The sequence below is a fragment of the Athene cunicularia genome (assembly GCF_003259725.1).
Source record: "Athene cunicularia isolate RWA chromosome 1 unlocalized genomic scaffold, athCun1 chr1_part2, whole genome shotgun sequence".
Classification (NCBI taxonomy): Eukaryota; Metazoa; Chordata; class Aves; order Strigiformes; family Strigidae; genus Athene; species Athene cunicularia.
Genome location: NW_020799092.1, coordinates 22,588,690 through 22,609,091, shown reverse-complemented (window position 1 = coordinate 22,609,091; position 20,402 = coordinate 22,588,690). Strand labels below are relative to the sequence as shown.

At 42.7% G+C, this 20,402-nt stretch overlaps 1 protein-coding gene across 1 annotated transcript in view; it reads left to right on the top strand.

The window, feature by feature from the left end:
• Positions 1-13,924, top strand: part of LOC113475855 (G1/S-specific cyclin-D2-like) — a 30,097-nt gene extending 16,173 nt beyond the window's left edge. Inside the window, exon 3 of the mRNA XM_026840957.1 lies at positions 11,223-13,924. Within this exon, the coding sequence (XP_026696758.1) occupies positions 11,223-11,378 (156 nt within the window). The 3' untranslated portion in view covers positions 11,379-13,924. The remainder of the gene's footprint in view (positions 1-11,222) is intronic.
• Positions 13,925-20,402: the final 6,478 nt, after the last annotated feature.

Sequence of the window (20,402 nt, the reverse complement as noted above, 5' to 3'; positions counted from 1 at the left end):
GGGCTGCTCTTGGAGAAGCTGAGAAGCTCAGCAGCCTTACAGGTAGTGAAAGTAGCTTTGCATGGTATATCTGAATTGTCTTTTCTGATTGTGATTGTCCAAAAGAGTCATTAAGAGCTAGTCCAACGCAGCTTCACACAGCTCTGCAGAACGGGGATTGCATGTTCTGAACTGTTTTGCTGCCAGAGAGTGGAAACGTTTTCTTTGCTGTTGCTTGATGGTGGACAAAGAGTTAACAGACCTACTCACAGGAAGCCGCTGAGCTCCCTGTGCATCTCTTGATGGGTCATTGCAATGGAAAAATAAACAACTGGGGAAGTCAGGAATTTCCACAGCATCCCAGACCAGCACTCCAGTGCGCACAGTATCCTGTCCCTGGTGGAGCCAGATGCTTCAGAGGAGGATACGAACATCCCTGCTGCGGACAATTACGGGATGTGAGGAAGGGTAGCTGAATGGGTAGGGCACGTTTTAAGACCTTACAATCAATATTCTGCTTTGCCACAGACCTGTCTTGGGCAAATCTATCTCCTCACCTCCTGTAAGAGCAGTGTGTCAGCTCTTTAGCCATGCGTCTGGAAACGGTCTCTCTGGCCATGCCTGGGAGCGTTCTCATAAACCATGAATGCCCTGGACTCCTGAGCCTTTCCATGCTCTGGTACCCCAGATCTCCTTGTGGAGGAAAAATACGTTCAGCTTTCTGAGAAGCTCAAGAAACTACCGCAGGGGTAGGTAGATACGCTCTTTTACCTGTTACAGAGCACTTTGGAACAGAATTCGGTAAGCTAAAGTCAGTGAGAATTAGGCACACGACTAAGTTTTAAAGATAACCCTACTTTCAGCAGAAGGTTGTGTCAGGTGACCTCCAGAGGTCCCTTTCAACCTCTTCCTATGAGGCTGAGTGCACTGAAACGCAGAAGCAATTAGCTTATATTAAAAATGTGTTCAGGCTTACATCATTGACAAAAGCTGGCAAGGTTATATGCCAAATTAATCTGGTTAGTAGCTGTTTGTGTAATGAACTCTGTAGCAATATAGCCTCCAGAAGGGCTGGCCCAGTTCACTCTCTGAATTGTGAAGGTTGTATGTGCACATAAGGAGTATCTGCTGCCTAGAGCCCAGCTCTCAAGGTTGTATCTAGATGACAAAAGGAGTTGCCCTCCTTAGCATCATCAGCAGGGGAAAGGTTTTCAGACAGAGCCAAAATGTAGGCTTCTATGTGGGCACAAGTCCTTTTTAAACGTCTGTTTGCAGATAGGAACTGGTGTGTATTGAGTGGTTTTGAAAATCCAAAGCATATTTAAGGGCCTGAGGTAGAAAGAAAAAAAGGAACCAAGCTTTTCTTAAAGTCTTGTCGAAACAGCTGGCTGTGAGCCCTTGAAAATGTGGAGTCAGGCTGTTTTGAAGACTGGATCTATAATAAATGGCATTTAAAGTATCTCTGCTTAAATGTGCTGCATATGTAAGTGCTGGGATTTTTCTTTTTTTTCAGAAGGTCTGAAAAGTCCCTTCCTAAAGATTCCTGCAAATTTCTACCCAGAGACAACATTCAGAACCACCACACTCAAGAATTCAGTTTCTGTTGAGCCACAGTATAAAATCATGGAAATCTATCTTGAATGGATAGCATTTGAACATTGTCCCTACAGCACATACACCATTTATCCCCTCCTTTGTAGTGTTTAGGGCCTGTGGTTTTGGAACCGAGTAACAGGACTCGCTGTATCTTATCCTGCCTTATTTGTTGCAGACCGCATTTTGTATGCAAGGAAACAACAGACAAAATAGCCTCCAAAAGAAAGGAAGAATGAGATAGTTTCCTAAGTTGTCTTTGCCTGAGTTGGCAGCTGCTCCGCTTCATTCAGCTTTTTGTTCCCCAGTGAGTGCTGTGCGTGTGTAGCAACAATGGGGTGATGCAGTTACACCGCGGGCTCATGGCGGAGTTCCGTCAGATCCATTCATAAATACGGCCTCGGCTGGCGCGCTGAGGAAGCCGGGCCCCCGAGGAACCAGCTCCACAGCCCGACCATCGCTGCCGGAGGAGCTCACGGGCCGGCGATAGATAGTCTGCTCAGAGACTTGCCCCCGACCTCCAGCAGGGAACCCTTGCTCAGCTCATACAGCTCTGTATAACGCAGATGGATTGTCACAACTTCTTTAAAACACCCTTTTCCGCTCAATGCTCATGGCATTTATTACAGCAGGGTAAATTCGCAGCTTTTCACAGTTGCGAAGTATACCTGTCAGACAGAGATTATCAGCTTGAAATCCCAAGTCACATTACGCAGGGAGTATGATTTCAGGCATGGCATCTGCCCCTGGATCGCCCTGCCAGTGTTTTGGCTTTACTCTCACTTTTTCCAGTTCTGAAAACATTGTTCTCTCCTGTTGCTATGAGAAATGCCCACACGAGCAACAGGAAACCAACAAACTGACTCTTGTAGCAAACAGTGGAACTGAATCTAGAAAGTACTGTTGCAAGTGCTGAAAAAATCCAAAAATTGCTGAGAAAAATGCGCCATCTTTCAGACGCTTAATGTTAGTCACCTTATATGTTGCATTATTACAATAATGTAGCAATAGTAAGTGGAGAAATTCTGGCATAGATGAGATTTTTCTTTTTTAAAGTCCTCGCTAGTCTGCATGAAAAGCCCTTTGGAACAGCAAATTACTATTTTCTGTACTTGCAGATGGAAAAACAGACATAGACACTTATCTGTAATTGATGCTCTTTGTTACAGTAGCAAAAATAGACACATTTAGGAAGGAAAATATTTCTGTTTTTAAACTGCGTCCATTAGATGTGAGATCACTGAGATACAGTAAACGGGCATGATATTCCCACAGCAGCTTTGCAGACTCTTGTTTTGGAGAATGTCGGCGAGCTGAAGGCCAGCGCTCGGCACACGAAGGCCCTGCTTTGGGAAGGAATCCCTGTTCATGTCAACAATGAAGCATGTGCTTTGGGGAGGTTTGAATTGGGGCTTAATTGTGAACCAGTGGAGGAATCCAGCCGTCTTTTGTATTTAGGAGTTACAGATGACACGTTCCACGCTGGAATTTATGTAAATCCAAACTCTTTAATGCATGTCTGATTGCTGCTTTCTTAGATTATCCAAGCAATGCATACATGACCAGTGAACAGTATTGTCACCTCACATATCTCCAGCATCCTTTCCATTTATCATACCAGGTCCCGCATCTAAAAAAAGTCTTTTCTGGTTTCCCTTTTGCAATTAGTTTTAAGAAAGAGGAAGAGATCAGGGGCGTTAACAGTTATTTGTGAAGTAATTAATGTATCTGTGGAAAACCAACCACCCTTTAACACAAAATGCCGGGAGGCTGTTGCAGCATTCCCAGCTTTGGGACTCTGAGCACTCAACGAAGCAGCCAGGGTTTGGATCCAGGCTCCTAAATCTGGTCAGGAAATGCAGAAGCATCGAGAAGTATCTGTTAGAGTTATAGCACAGTATTTTACATCGTTTGTATGCATATGTTGTTACTTCTCTGCTGCTGGTCGTAAAAGAGAGTAGGGTTGCCATTTGGCTTTTGAAAGTCCTTCAGAAATGACCCACTGAGTCGCTGAGAGGGGTTATCCTCAGCCTTGGCATTGCAGAGGATTTCAGGACTCTGCCTTGCCACTGGCCTAAGCTTGTGCTTTGGGAGGAAAGGCAGATGTATCAATCCCTGCCTGCTTCCCTGGGCTTACTAAACCGAGCTCTTGGCATCTGGGACATCCCAGGTAGGGCTCTGAAGATGCGGTGTCGCTTCTCTTCAGTCGTTTCTCACTGGTCTGATCAAAGCTGTTTAACTGGCTCAGGCTTTGCTGGTGCTGGCCTTACTTATTCTGTGGTTCCTGATGCACAACACCTCACCGTAAAGCTAAAATCTTGTCAGGGGTTAAGCGATATTTAAATTCAGCAGAATTAAAATGGAACCTTGTTAAACAGTAGTTTTGCAGTCTTTGGTTTCTTCCTTAAGTGCTGCCATAACACATTTTCTCTGGACACTGGTATTCCCAAATAAGAGCGATCTTGGAAGGGCAAAAGCTGGGTTGCTGCAGGGCTCAGACCAGTTTCCATGTACCCAGATGTTTCCCTGAATTTCATTTTTGATAAACATTAGGGGGCTTGCTGGGGTAAGCTTTCTTATTCTCCCAGGCAAGACCAAAACTGAGATACAAAAGGGGAATTTAAAACTCACAATACAAAAAACGCTGTGTCCTGAGGCACTGTGGAAGATAACAGAGCTAAGTCCCATCACTTCTGCACGGCACACCTCCCTGCCTGCTAGAGTTGGTGAGCAACGAAGCAGGGCTGGTTGCTGGCACAAGGCAGACCTGGGTGTTACATGACCAGTGTGGATTCAGGGGTGCATTGTTGTTTCTCAGCCCTGCCTGGCTGTGAAATAAATCTGGTGGTTTAATTCTGGTTTAGAGTGGTTGTCACCGTGGGAGTAGGTGCAGTAAATGCACATCCACAGTCCCCTTACGGTCACAAAAGATCTGGTTTGATTCAAAGTGGAGAAGGAGAGAAAAGATGCATGTCTGAAATAGTTTACCTTCTTGTGATAGCCCTTCGCTATCAGCATTTGAGAGGAGTGATCTTTTCCTTTGTGGAGAAGGTGGTGTGCTGACACTCAGTTGCTGAGGAGTCTGATGCAGGGACCATTGTCATCCGAAAGGTATCATCTACCAGCTTCTGTTTGAGTGGGGTGCCAAGGAAGACTTGAAAATGGCTAGATAAAGTCTATGGCAGAAACCCAAGCCAAGTTACTAAAACAGCTAAAAATATCTTTTGAATACCCTTCCTTTTCCCTTTTTTTTTTTTTTGGTCAACCCAACCTTGATTTTACAAGATGGAGAAGGATGTCTTGCACCTATTAACTCAGTGAAGCTAGGGAGACAGGCTGTGTGGGTGACGATGAGGTGGTCCTGCAGCTCAGAGCAGTGAGGACTGAAAATCCCAGTGATGACCAGTGCAAAGCAAGAGCCTGCTGGTTGAGTTGAGTGGGATGCCTCCCCTAATAGATTGCCAGTGCACTATAAACGTCAGTTTAAAACTGGAAGCTGGGGGGCAGTAAAGGGCATATATATATATATATAGTAGACGTGTTGAAAAGTTCAAGAAAATGTATTATGTGTGATACTCCACAGGATCTTACCTAGTGCTTGTGCTTTCTTTCAAGTTTGTCGTGAATGGAAGTTGAAATCCTCAGTCATTATTGACTTGAGTAAGTAGATCCTGCCATAGTGCTGCTGATTCCTCCTTCCCGTCATTTTCACTGCCAGCATGATAGAAATGTCACAGCCACAAGGGTGCTTCTCATCGGACACAGAAAAGCACTTCTTTTCCTTCAAATGCATTTCAAGTGTGCTAGTAAAACCACCCAGGGATGAAAAAGTTTCAGAAAAAAAAAAAACCCACCAAAAGTTAATTGCATTTTTAGTTCTGTACATGCTGAAGTAAAAATAAAACTATGGAATGGAAAGTACCTAAACTATTTTAATCATTAAAACTACTAGACCATATAGAAGAATGGGGAAGTTGATCCATGTGACACACACTTAAAACATTTTGATAAAAACAACAAAGGCAACCCTACAATATTCTGAAGGAATGGCCCAGTCCCTGTACTGCAAAATCTAAGGCCATTGCTTTGGTGCATTATAGTGTTCTTTCAAGGAAGACTTTCTGAAAATGGTGCAAGTCATATATTTTTTTCTTTGAGGTTTTTTTTCAAAGCTTTAATTTTCTTTTGTCAGTGCTATCTAGAGCTTGCAAAACCGAAGTCCAGCAGTAAAATATGTACACATGCAGCAAATCCCCATGAAGGTTGGAGGTCCCACTGCATCATGGGAAAGCCAGGCTCTTTGTCCTGATAGTTTTTTTATAATTTTTTTATTATGTCACTGAACTTTGGATTGACAGAAAGTTCCAGTCAAGAAAACAGAAATGATAGCCCTGTCTATAAAATAAGCCACTTGCTGTGTCACACTATAACAATTGGGCTGATAAGATACTCATAATAAATTAATTTTTTTCCCTTTCACCTGTGATATTATCATCCATCTGATATACTTCATACATGTTGCGGTCTGAGACAATGGTCCAAGTGCACAGCAAATGTGGTTTTCAGATTTTTCTTATGAGAGTACAAGCACTTTGCTCACACGTCGCACTGACCAGGTGTAAACTTCTTTTGCCCATTCCAGTGTATTAAAAAGCCATTGACAGGTTTAGCTGGCATCTCACCTGGCATGAAACACGTTGCTCAAATCTGTCCACAGCACTCTGACGTTGTGCTGTGCCAGTATGGTCTGTTGTCCCACAGCTACCACGGTGAGTAAAAACCCATCGTGTGACCTGAATCCGTCGGCAGCAGCAGTCTGACGGCCAGCAAACCAGGATGGCTGGCTGATGGGGTAGCACGCAGAGCCAGCATTAACGATTGCACAGCCGCAGCCTTGGGTGGCCGAGTGTTGTATCTCCATCATCAGAGTTTGAGCTGCATCTGCTGGTGTGTTCCAGCTTGTTTTGCTGCATGAATGAGGTTCACTCATGAGTCTGGCCTTGGGGGTTTTTTCCTTACTAGATTTTGATTGTAGAACTTGACAACCTGCAAAATAAAGGTTTCACCGTTTTTGGCTTGTCCTGGCCAGGCAATTTCAGCTCCTGGATGGCTGCTTCATAGGCAAGACTAATTAAACAGAATCTATTACTCAGACTAATAAAAACCTGAGCTTTAGTATGCAAATAGCTACACTTTTTGGGGAAGCTCTTTCATGCTGAATGCAACATGCTGGTCATTTTACCATAGTGCTCTTTGTTTTAAAGAATTCAGTGGTACATTATTTTAAGTTCAAAACGTAAGTGTAGACCAGAGCTAACACATGACAGAAAAAATACATCAGTGGCCTGTGGATCCCTGTATGAAATAAAATCCATGCAAACTGTGACAATTCCAGTCTGGGCCCCCTTTATTGGTTTTATGTACAAAATGAAGACATCAGAAATGTCCCATTTCTCTATAGGATTACCTAGAGATTTTAGCCTTTTCATACATTAAAGCATCATATTGACTATCAGAAGTTTGTGTAACAACAGTGTAAATGATCACGGGTGTTTAGAAACAGACAAAGTTGGCTCCAAATGCTCACATCTTATGTTCCATGTGCCACCACCCCTTCCTTCCCCAAGCCTGGCTGCAAGGAAATTGCCTCATTAAGCTCTCCAGTCTGAAGCTGCTTGTAAAAAATCTGGCTTATTTTCAGAAGAACATACTATTTTGAAATTGTGCACCACTGTGCTTTAGAAGAAGAGACTCTTAGACCAAAAAAAAAAAAAAAAAAAAAGATAACGAGTGTAGTCTGTTACATGAGTCTCTATACTGGTGCTCCTGCTCTTTCTTCATTTGAAAATGCCTTGGCCCCTGAAGTGACTTGTTGCCATTGCCCTCTCACAAACAGGTGAATGCTTACAATGGACCTGAAACCCGCCCAAGCTATTAACGGGGGATTTTCTTTATCCAAGTTCCTGATAGCTTTTGCCAGATAGGTACTTTCGGAAGAAAGGCTGAGGAATTTGTCCAGCTCCCATCATTAAACAAGCAATTCCAGTACTAGGAAATTACTATGCTCCAAATAATACAAGAGCAAGCCACAGCTATAAAAAAACATTTACCTGGTTAAACAAAAGTACATATTCTTACCTTAAAAAAATAAGCTTTGCCAGCAGTAGCGGTAAAGTAGCAACAGACAGCAACCTTTGCTAAAAGGAAAGGAAGAACCTCATGAGGTTAAATTTTGTTTATCTGCCTTAGATCTCATCACCAGAAAATCCACTGCGTTCACATTTTATTGCACCTTCAGAGTCATTTGCCTTGGTCTCTCACTTCTGAGCCTTCCTGCTCCAATGCAAGTAAGTTAGATACTAAAGCTTCCCTTTTCTCCAGGGCAGCAGCCTCCAGACAATGGGAGTGCAGGCAGGGACAGGCTGGTGCTCCATGCTCTGCCTGACAGGCAGCTCTGGGAGTCCCGGGTTTAGGTGTGCCCTCCTCCATCACACCCCAGCTGTAAGGAAGCCGATGCACGAACCACGTGTTTGGTAACTGCGCGTTTTTTTGATTAACCTTCTGCTAGCACAGTTGCTGTATGAGGAGTTCTGCAGCGTGGGGTGGCTGAGAAAGGCACTGGGTGCTGGTGTGGGGATGGAGATAGAGATGCAGCCCAGTGTGGGTCTACCCAGGGCCATAGCCTGGGTGCTGGGACGAGCTGGTGTCCTGTCTCGGGGCAGTGGAGGCAGTGACCAGGCACACTGAGACCAGTGTTTTCTAACACAGCCTTCCTGATGTTTCTCTTAAGTGGTCATTTCTTCAGTACACCAGTAATATCTGCATCCCGCTGAGTTGACATTTCAGGTGTTCGGTGGTTCTGAAGATGAGAGGTATCATTCCTGCTCACAGTGTCGGGATGAATTACAGGAGCAAGGGAGATCAGGGCACAACCCAGAGGCAGCTCGGGGTGATCTCTGCAATACATCTGGCACAGGCGTTGTTCCAGTGTGTCCAAGAGCAGGTTGCAGCACTCCTTTGCAGTATTGTGAGCTACACTGGTGCCTGCTGGAGCTCAGGAGCAGAGTGTGATGCTCCACAAGGTGAGGAGCCTACAGCCAGTCACCTGAATTCAGTGTCCAGTGCTCCCCAGGCCATCTTAAACAAACCCTCCGTGTCCCAGGTTCCTTGGCATCACGCTTCATTTATGCTCTGGCTCTGCACCAGTGGTACGGCACACACGTACCATTTTTCCTATAACCTGGTTTCCACAGGGGGGTAAACTGGGCTGGCAGGGAATTCCCATATACCCCTACACGGACCTTCCTGTGCTCAGCCGGGCTTAGACGCAAACAGGGGTGGTGATTGCCTCCCTCCAAAGCACAGACCTTGAGCGTAAGGGCTCTGAATGAATGCAGTATGCAGTTTTCTGAGCCATGTATTTTTGCTAAAATGGGCTGCGGATATCAAAAGGTATCTGACCCCCTCTCCATGCGCCATGCCAAATTCTAATTATAATCTTCTCCAAAAAATACAACTTTGATTAAGAGCTGGCTACTGTTGGTAAAATCACCTGCTTTCCTTAACCCTTTCCTTGGACATAGCAGCACTTTTTTTTTGTTGTGGTTTCTCCCCCTCCATAAAAAGCCAGACTGAGGAAGAGGGCAAAGTGTGGGAAAATTTAGTTCTAGTGGCTGAGACTTGGGAAAGTTGCTCGCCGTGAGAAGCACTGCTTACAGCTGAGTTGTGTTGGGGTAAGGTATGGTATGGCCACAAGCCAGTTAACTTAAGCACAGCTCCTTTCTCAGGAGCAGTCCCACAGTCCCCAACTCTGGGGACAAAAGGTGAACATGGAGAAAGCTCGGTCTGCCTGCTGGACACCCACAGTGTTGCAGCAGAGGTTTGTTGCTGTGCCCCGTACTCTTTCACTCCCCATGCTGAGGGGACAAACTTCTGAGTCAGACTGTACATGGATAGCCCAGACACTCGAGAGATCTCACCTGGCTTTAGCTGGACGTGATCCACATCACGGTGACTGTTCTTGTCTCTAATCAAGCCAGCATCTCATCCAACCCCTTTTTCCTGGGTCGGTTTGAAAAGCCATCCTTCACAGCCTGTCTTTGGCAGATGCACCTACAGAGACAGGTTGTGATGCTTCATTATATTAAGCAGGGCAGTTTCACGACAGGGAGAGCACATGAATCTGCAGCCAGCCAGCTGCTGGCTAGTAGCCAAGAAAAATGGGTGTTTGTGACCCACCAGAGCTAATTGTGTGCATCACGAACTTAAATATCGTCAGCAGAACAGATACTCCGCATTTGACGTGTTTTCCCAGTCTGGCTAGGATGACAAATTAAACCTCCATACATGAATATTTCAAACTCTCCTGAATAACCTGGTATCGTGGAGAGAAAGTGGGGGGTGTTGGTCGGAGCCCAGCTCTTCAGCATTGTAGTTGCCTCCCATACTTCTTATTTTTCAGTTTCTGCTATAACCAAGTGTTTGTCAATGCTTTCTCACACTTCTGGGTTGGGTTTTTTTTTTATAAAATCATATTATTTGGTCTTCCAGCATATTATCAAGAATGTGGAACATCCTGTAATGTTTTAATAGTTGTCTTCTTCATCACTGTGTCTGGCTTAAGTGTGATGAATCTTTCAAATTTATTTATTTATCTATCTATCTATCTATCTATCTATCTATCTATCTATTTATTTATTTATTTATTTATTTATTCATTCTTTGTGTTCATTGTGGGACTCCTTATGTACAGGGCTCCCAAGTTTGTGTTGTTGTACTGTATCCTGCTTTTTCTCCATGTGTTGTGTAGTATAATTTGTAATGTAGTGGTCTCTGAGGCTTGACTTTTTGACTTACATCTTCTTCTAGCAGCTGTCTTTGCTTTAATGTCTTCTGTGAATTATTGCCAGTAAGTATTCCCGGGGCTGTTAAAATAGTCCTGCTTTCAACGTGAAGGTGTGGGAGCGTACCCTACATCATCGCCTCCTCCTCCCCTGCTGAAATCACTTTTCTCCTGTGAGATGGTCTCAGAGAATAACATGGCTTGAGTGTTTGGGGCTGCAGCGTTCAGTCCCCTTGCCTGAATCTTCGCAGATAAACAGGCCCTTCTTGTCCCTTCGTCTTGAGGACACAAATGCATGACTAATAAAAACTCAGCAATAGCACTGTGCTTTTTCAGGGACCTCAGAACTTCTTCACTTTGATTTACCATCAATTTGCTTGATGGTAAAACTGAAGTGCCTCTATCAGTGTGACTTTGGTATAGCAAATATTCATTATTTCAGGAGAAAAATGCAGCTTTTCTGTAGTGAAGACCCACCCAAGTCACTTACCCTGCACAGAAGAATGCAAAAATTCATATTCCTTGCCCATCATTTTTTGCAACACACTGGGTTCCTGCTCAAGAACCACACAAATGAGCAAGAACAGGTGAAATATTAAGATTTGGAGAGTCCAATAAATTTGTTATTAGCATTTAGCCAAGGGGGTTTGTACACAGCGATTGCCTGTGAGAATTCAAGGTCATTTTCTGTCACAGCAGACACTCCTTGGGGATACCAGATTGATGGTCTTTCAAATTCTGCCAGCTCAGTAAAACAACAACACATATCTATCTGCACTAACAGCTCAATTTGCTTTCTGTCCTCTAGGACTGCCTTAAAGCTTGTCAAGAACAGATCGAGGCGGTGCTAGTAAACAGCCTTAGGCAAGTCCGGCAGCAGCAACAGCAAAGCAATCCTTCTAAGACGGTGGATGAACTGGACCAGGCCAGCACTCCCACAGATGTGAGAGATATCAACCTGTGAGGACATCGGCACACAAAGTCACACTTGCTCCCCCAGCCCTTTTATTTTTGTTATTATTTTTAGAGTGATTTTTTTTATCTGCTCCCTCATAGAACGTATTTAAAGCTCTTTTAGTTAAAAAAAAATACAAAAACTGAATAATGAAAAAAAAAAAGCATTTGGTGCCTGTGATGTTCTACAGAAGGGAATCCCACAATATATTTGGTAATTGCTATTTGATTATGTATCAGTGATATTAAATGCTTATAAAAGCATACAAAGTAGCTAGATAAATGTAAGCCTGCATTTGTGGGAACAAAGTAGAGTATACTTGTCTGTGTATTATGACCTAGTGCATACACCCCTTTTTTAGATTTAAGAAAGGAATTGTGTGTGCGATTTTATGGCTTGACTAGATTGCAAAGCAATAGAATAAGGGGTTTAGGGCAAAGTGGGAAAAGATCCCTGAAGCAATTGAACCATTTTGAATGCAGAAGAGATTTGCTGATCTGTCACCTCTGTTATTAGTCAGAAGTGTTTGTTGGATCTCTGTATGTTAGTTTTGTTTACTCTTGCTGTCTGTGGTAGCTGCTACCTAAGAAAGAAGATGCTTTATTTTGCCAGCCGGAAGAGCAGGTGGTTTTTTTGGTGTTTTTGTTTGTTTGTTTGTTTTGATTTGTTTTGGGTTTGGTTGGTTTTTTTTTTCAAAATCCCCTCTCCCCACTTGACTTTTTCTACTTTTCCTTCAGAAATGGTTCATTCTAAACACAGCAGCATCTTTGGCATAAGGGCAATTCTGTTTACCCAACTGTGGGCCAAGCCAAAGTTACCAAGTGTTCAATGTTAGATGGGGGAAATGCACCAATTAATTCCGACCAGTTGGCTAATCAGACCACCTCCGACCTTTGGATTGCAAGATGCGGTGGATCATCTGTGAAAAGCATTATATTCCTTTACAGTGCTAATGCTTCATGTCATTGTTAACTTTTGGCAGCTCCTTAGCTTGGCCGTAAAGACATTTAAATGATGCTCTGTCCATCTTCCTTTTTAACATATCCTCACTGTGTTAAAGAAGATGAGATTTGGTTTGATCCTTCTTCTACCTACCCATCTTCCCCCACCAGCCCCACACACTTTGTCAGCATTTCATTAACTTTATTGATTCACAGTGAGCGTTTTTATAAACCATTTCATTCGAAAAGCACTTTGAAAATTGTTCCTAAGGGATTAAATGAGATGGTTTATGACAATTTTGCCAAGCAAAAAAAAAAAAAAAGAAAAAAAAAGAAAAAAAATAAAAGAAAAAGAAGAAGTCACAAAAGCAAAGCATATAGCTTTTTATAGTCACTATTTTCCAGTATCTGGTGTACTTGGTTAGCTGAGGTGTTGCTGGAAATACCAACACCTGCTTCAGATGACATTCCTGTCATGACATTCCGGATAAAGGCCTGCCGATTTGTATTGTTCAGTGTCACGGAAGGATCTTAATACCACCTGCATGCTTATCTATGGACAACGAAAGAAAATTGCTGGTGCAAAAGACACGAGTGGGAAACATCAAGGTGTGTGACTTGGAGTTTTATTGCAAAGGTGTATTCAGTGTACTTGAATTTATTTTTCTGCTCCATCTGTAACGAAGAGGCATTTAGATGGCAAAGGAGTTGGAGCAACTTTTTTTTTTTTTTTTTGCACAATTGTATTAACAGTTTGCAAATATACAGTATGAAGCTGTTGGTTGAAATGTTAATGTTTGCATTTTTAAGACAAAAATCCAGAAAGAACATGCTACTTCGAAGAATATTATATGAATGGACTCAGCCGTATTTGGCTAGATGAGGGTAGAAAATGGAGTAAGATTCTAAGGTTTTGTTGTTTTTTTGGTTTTGGGGGGTTTTTTGGTTTTGTTTTTTTTTTTTTTGCGCTGCTAAGAAGCTATGATTTGTTTCATTCTTATTCACATTAACAGTACTTAGCTGTATTGTTTCACTGAGTGTGCTGCTATTTTATAAACATTTTTATAATATATTATTTTACTGCTTAAATTTCAAATCCTGAAGTAGATGGTTAAGTGGAGATATGATGAGTTCTTTGATTTACTGGAAATGCCCTGTACAGGTTTTTTTTTTCCTAATAGCGTGTTCATGATTATTTTTTTTATTTTATTTTATTTTTTCCTTCTTTCTTTTTTTTTTTTTTCCTCCTTCCTGATCACATCCTGCAAAGACGGTATACTTACCTCAGGTTTACTGGACAAAACAGAAATGGTTCCCATTTTCACAATACCTCACAACGCGACAGTTTGGTTCTTCCCCGGGGCCCACGCTCCGGCCGCGCCGGGGAGAGGTTGCAGGCAGCCGGGGTGCTGGCTCCCTTTTGGTCTTTGGTATCCTTTTCATAGTGGAAAAAATGCATTGACTCTCCACTGACGGCTTCGCCGGAGCAGGTCCGTGTTTCCCAAATCCGGTGGTGGGGGCAGTGTTGTTCTCACCACCGTCACCTCCCACCTTGATGTTCCACGTTGGGAGCACCTGAAGTTCAGCCATGGTGTCATGGTGTCTCTCCTGGAGAAAAAGAAAAAATAGTTAATTTTGTGGAATCAAGACTCCAGGGCATGTATATGACAGATCAGATCTTTCCCTGACAGCCCTTCTACCTGGCCTAATGTGGCTTCTCGGGAGGTGTCCCAGAGGGTCCCCAGGCAGTGGGATGAGCTGTCCGTAGGCTCCGTGTCCATTGTGTTCACATGGTTTGTTCCCCTCGCTGCTGTAGGACAAGTGGAGGCAGGGGTAATATTTAGGGTGCCTGCCCCTGCTTTTCATCCCACCTCCTGCAGTGCCCCAGCCCTGTACAGGGATTCCCCCTGCAGTCCCATCTCCCAAGGGCTCCACAGCGCTGACGGGGACAGGGGGTCGGTCAGCTCCTCGCACAGTGGTCGGGGGAGCGAGTTGGGCTGGAAGGGGCAGCACTATTTGGCAGCTCCAGTCCTTTGTGGGGACCCGGTGGGTCTGTGCAGGTCACCACAGGTGGAAGAGTGTCCTCAGCTGCAGTAACGTACTCATAAAATACCAAATACCACTGTATTTGAAGTCTGGAAAAACCTAAAACTTGAGCATTTTCACAGTAGCGCTCAAAAATACTGCATAGTATTCCTTTTCAACAGATATTAAAAAAATATATACTATTATAGCAGATGAGGTGTGAGATTTTTTTCCCCTTAATTGCAGAAATCATAAACCTTCCTATTGATTAATTCAGAAAACACACTGCTAATCACAACTTCGGAAGTGCCAAAGGATTGGCACAGTTGCTAAAAGCTTTTCTCCCTCAGCTTCCTCTTGATGGTACTTTGATGATCTTCCCCTCCCTCCCGTTACTGCAGTGGAGGAGCACCTCATAATCAATTTATTTATATTCCCAACATGCTCATGAAAGAGACGAATACTATTAATCTCATTTTAATGTCAGTGATTTATGCTTGAATAATCGGACGGCTCTTAATTACTGAGCAAACCACCTGGCCACTGGATTTTTTCCACTATGTTTATTACCATGTTCTCATGTACCTCAGAAATCACTCTCGGTTGCACAGTTTCTGTTCTCAAACTTTTTTTTTTTTTTTTTTTTTTTTTTTTTTTTTATCAAGTCAACGTTATTCTCTCACAATGTGCTCTTTAAGAGGTGTGGATGTTTATATGGTCAGGGGATGCTAGAAAGTGCGGTAGTAGACATGATCAGTGTAAACAAAAGTATTTAGAAAGTACGTGAGGTTGTTTTTGATGGATAAGACTCTGATACAGTGTAGTCTTGATTACCTTTTAAAAGGTCTTCTTTGTTCAGTGTTGTCATTTTTATTAATAACCTGTTGTTTTGACTAGTTTAAAGATGGTTCTAAGAAAAGTGTTTTGGCGGGATTAGGTATGCTGTATGGACAATAAACTCACCTTGACCTAAATTTTGCCTGTCTTAGTTCTATTCATTTAGTGTGAAGATGGTGCCAAAGAAGATGTGATTCTGAAGCCTCTGATCTAGATAGATGGTGTTACCAGGCATATGAAATGTGAACTATTGAATGTTGCAGTCACAGGACAAGTTTTCCTCTAAAATGTAGCTCATTGCCTACTGGACAGGCAAATTCTGGCATGTTTATTCTGTGAAACAAACCAGCAGAACAAAGTCCTGAAAAGTAAGTTGCTAAGTTGCTGGATCAAAACACCTCGTGGAAATTAAATTGAGTTGGTGGAAAGGTCCTCGTAATTACACAGAGTGCCCATTTCTGCAACTAATTGAAATATTATTTAAATTTCCACTCAGTTATTTGTTGCATTTAAACACTATGGCAAATAGTATGTTGTTTTTCTTTCTATAAGCTTTGGGCAATCTGTGAGTAGAAGGAGAGGGCTTTGTGGTGAAGCCAGTGGGAAGAAATGAGCCTCCCCATGCCAAGTCTCCTTCCTCAGCCTGTAGCCAGGAGGAGGGATGCTCTCCCTCTCCCACATCTCCTGCTTGTGGATGCTTGCTGTGAAGTGACTAACCTCCCGTGTGATGTGCTCGGCCTGACCTCAGCATCTCTCCTTCTTCATTGCCATCCAGTAGCAATTGTTCTATGGAATTTCAGGCCTTTGGGCAGCCCTGGAGAGAGCAAAGATGCACGGAAGAATGAAGAAGAGGTATTTGGGTAGACACGCTGGGGAAAAAGTAACGCCAACATAAAGTGAATAATACGGCCAAAAACAGAGAAGAGAAATGAGAGAAAGAAAAAAAAAAAAGTAAAAAGCCCCCAAGATGTAACGAATGGGGAGAAAGAAAAATACTCAAAAGGAAAAACACATGTTGCTAAAATGAAGAAACATATGAGCCAAAATAGATACAAACAAGGAGAAAAAAACCCATGGAATGGATAGGAAATACGAACTAAATCACGAGGTTGTGAATCAGCAGACTGAGATCTTTCTACCCATAATCACACAACCTTGGGACCTGTGTGTGGCTTTCGGTAAAGTCTCTTAAGGCTTCCCTGCAAAGTGACCTGTGAGCCTCGTATTTCACAGTTTATCTGCACCAAAGGTGGAGATTTTAAAGCATAATGAGTCCTCGTGTTCCTCCGGCCACCATTTAACAACATAACCAGAAATCTGCAGCATTTTTTAGGTGTAATTTTGAGCCTGTGTAGAACTGGAACTTGTGAGGGTTGTCTTTACACCTTCCATTTGTGGTTTAAAGCTCAAAGAGGTGCTCCTGGCCTAATGTCAGGTTTGAGGGGATTAATTCCTTTCTCACTACAGCGTCACCGACAGTCCTTCTGGAACAGCAGGGATGTGCTCCGCAGCTTTGTGTTTTAAGAGCTTTTACTAAATCTAGATTTAGCAGAAAAGAGATGTTTAAGTAAATGTATGCTTCCAGAATTGGTGGGTATAGGGTGCAGAAGCTAAAATTGAAAATAATTGGACAACAGCCTGTTCTCCTTTAAAGAAAGCTGGCTGAATGCTGAGAAGCCACATACAATAGTGTTAAGTTCCATTATTATGCGGCCTGTGAAACCGTTTGGTATTGTCGTCTTCTTACCATCTGCAAACAATTTCTGCCCATCATGGTCCTATACTTTACATAAGGACAGCCTGAGGATCTTAAGGAGGGACAACATAGCAAATCCATGCTTTAAAACAACTGCATGCTGGACGGACTTTTGTGTTTAAGAAAATTTCCAAAGCAAAGGAAAGAAAGCTTTAGCACTGAGATTCCAGGAAAAAAAACCAAACAACCAACCACTCAATTGCTTGGTGTTTCCAATCTCAGTATACAAGTTAGATTATCATTTATTTTATATTTCCCCAAATCTTTCTGTAAGGACCAGAAATGCAGTTTATCTTTCCAATCAGGGAATTTTCCTTTGTGTTTCAAAGCAGGTATCCTTAATGCTTGTTTCAGGAGTCTTTTCAAGCACTTCCATTGCAATTGCTGTATTTTTTAATCTGTCCATGAACTATGTAGCCACTCTTCATTCTGTGCTGCTCTAAAAAAGCAAAATTCCCTACAAATCTTATGCAACCAGCACAAGCAGAATGAAATTCTATCCCTGCTGAAGACACTGGGAGCTGTGCTTTTGACTTATAGATTTAATAATTTTCCCACCAACTCCAGTTCATTCTTGCCTTGTACTGAAAATTAGTAGTCACATCAATCAATGTAAAGCTGATGTAAAGACAGATGATGGAATTTCTGCTAAGTCCTGCCAAGTCATTTCCTTTTTTTTTTTTTTTTTTTTTTTTTTAGCAGGAAAAGTCAGGATTTAACTGCCAAGAGGTAGGTATGAGGTGCAGAGACAATCTTTCTCAAGATGGTATTAACCCTTGAACATTACATTGGTGCTTCATCCTGTTAAAAACAGCACACGGGACTCCCTAGGTGACAAGCTCGCTGTCTGCAGTCACAGTCCATCAGTCATCCGTACTCTGATGCACAGAAGGATGCATAAATGACAATCACTTTCAAACATACTGTAACTCAAATGCCCCATGGGTAAACAGTGGGAGAAATAAAGCACAGACTATCATACACCTGGGCTGTTTAACGGTAACGTAGATAATAAGGCAGGAAAGGTGTATTTTAATCTCACATTTCACGGAGAGAAACAGGCTAGGAAAGCATATGGCTTTGCTCACAGAGGCGACTCTGTTGCTGATACATTTTCACACCCTTTCTGCAGTCCCTTGCAGCCATAAACATAGAGTAGTTGCATTCAGTTTTTAGAGAATTGTATTAGAGCCTTCTCTGTGCTGTTTGCAAATCGAAGCCAGCCAGCTGGCACAGAGGGAAACAGGCTATGCTCTACTTCTTTGCCCCCCACAGCACACTGAATCATTTCTCCCAATTAAGGGAAAGTTTATTTTAAAAGACTTTGGGGATCCCTTTAGATCTTTAGAGAAAGCTGGCTGTACCACCTTTACTTTGTACCTCCTTGAAACACTAAAAAAGCCCAAACATGCTATTTCATTTTTCTTAAAAGGATTCTCGAAGGTGATTTGCATTTCAGCTGTGTGCAGCCCTGGGGGCACAGGTACCACAATCTTTTGACACCAAAAAGAGTGCATGGCAGCTGATGTTACTGCTGCTGCCAGGAGATAACAGTGAAAATTGTGGAGGTCTTAGTATGGACATTTGTGGGGGAGAACATCAGGCCAGCACTCGGCTGGGCTTCAGGTGCACTCTGGGGAAGGGAATCCCTTGGTAGAAGATACATTAAATCAAGACCTGTTAGGCCAGCTAATAAAGGTGAGTAAAGCTGAGATATGGTCTGTATGCAGTATGCCTGGCAGGAGGGACTGCTGCAACCTGCTAGAGAAAGGAGCTGATGCAAAGAAGAGGAAAAAAAAAAAAAAAAATGTGGTGATAGCTCTGTCTTGCTATTGAGTTTTCTCTAAAAATAAACTGAGATGTTATTTGAGCTCTTCCAAAATGTAACATGCAGAAACTACAAGAAGAATTAGGACAGAGCGGTGAAGGAGAGAGAGAAAGGTCAGCAGACTGGCCGCGTTTGGCGCTGTGGCTCCTCAGATTACTTGGTAATGCTTCTTAGAGCAAAAACTCTGGTTCGTCTGGCAGGAGACTAGCAAGCATCCCTAAAGAGCAATAGATTGACCTTTCTGATGACTAGGTTTTTCAGAACTTGAACAAAACTGTGAGTGGGACATAACTGGCTGGAGGATGAGCCATGAATTCAGGATCGTTACCCAGCACATCCAAACAAAAATGTCTCTCAATTTTTCCAGCTACTTCAACTTCTTTGCTTCTCCAAGAAGTTTTTTATTTCGATTGCTTTGGATTTGCTTCTTACACACAACAAAGTATCTTTCTGCATTGCCCTGATGATATTATTTAGTTTCCTGAGTTTAGGTATTAAGACTTGGTCTAATGTTATAGAACTTTGCAACAGAAATGCATAAAATTTGGATGTGATTTTCCCTGATGGCTAGCAGCACAAGAGAAAAAGATTGAATATGTAATCTAAGCGAAATGCAAAGGTTATTGAATGGGAACTGATTAAAACTGGCCTGTAGAACCCAAGGGTGCAGCTTGCTGGAGGACCGCTAGATGACGGTAACGTAACTCCTACAGCTGCAGCTACTCCTGGAGCCGCTCCAGGACCTGCCTGAGGCTTCCTAGCCGCCTGGAAAGTAAAATGTTCAACTGAACCTTCTCACTTCTCCGACAGCTCCTCACCTTAACGCCCTCATCAACCAGAAAGCCTGCAGCCACGACTTTGAACTTCGACACTTGGGGGTTTGGGCAAATCGATCTCAAGTGCTGTTGCAGGAGAAAGAAAGGTTTTCTGTTTGGCCGGACAGTCACAAGAGCCTCGCTCCGCTCCCTGTTTGCAGCCAGTATATCACACTGAAAACCAACTTAAAATTAATTAGAACACTTTCCTATTGTTACTTTTGATGAAAGCAATTGATGTAGTTGCCACAAAGGTGTTGCAGAACCGTGTTCTCCAGCCTATCTAATTCTACAACTGTCCACAGCACAATCTCTGTGCTTGGGTTTGACCAAGTTAGGAATTTCTTCATGCCAGCACATCCTTTAGAGGCATGTTACATAGGGAGAGGAGTGGGGGAGGAAAAAAAAAATGAAGAAATTTAGGCTAGGTTTCTGCTGGGCTGGTGTATTTGTACAGGAAGCAAGATCTGATCCCAAACGACAAGTGGGCTGCAGGGAGTATAGCCCAGCTGAGGATTTCAGTTCTGTGTTCCTAATTGTCAACTGTTGTTCCATGGAGACTAGACAAACTCATCCTGGACTGATGATATTGTCATGTTAGCGATATGCAATCTATATGATGATGAATTTACTAGATTTGAGTTTAGCATTCTTATTAGAATAAAATTTTTTCCTTCAAAAATGTTTTAATTTCCAGCTCCACAAAAGCTTTTCCTTCCTAAGATGACTGCCTCAAAATACAGTTCCTCATCTGGTGAGCTTCTGTGCTCATCTTAGCAGTTGTGCTTTATAAAGCACAGAAAACTTTTGTTTCAATGGGTCAGTTTAAAA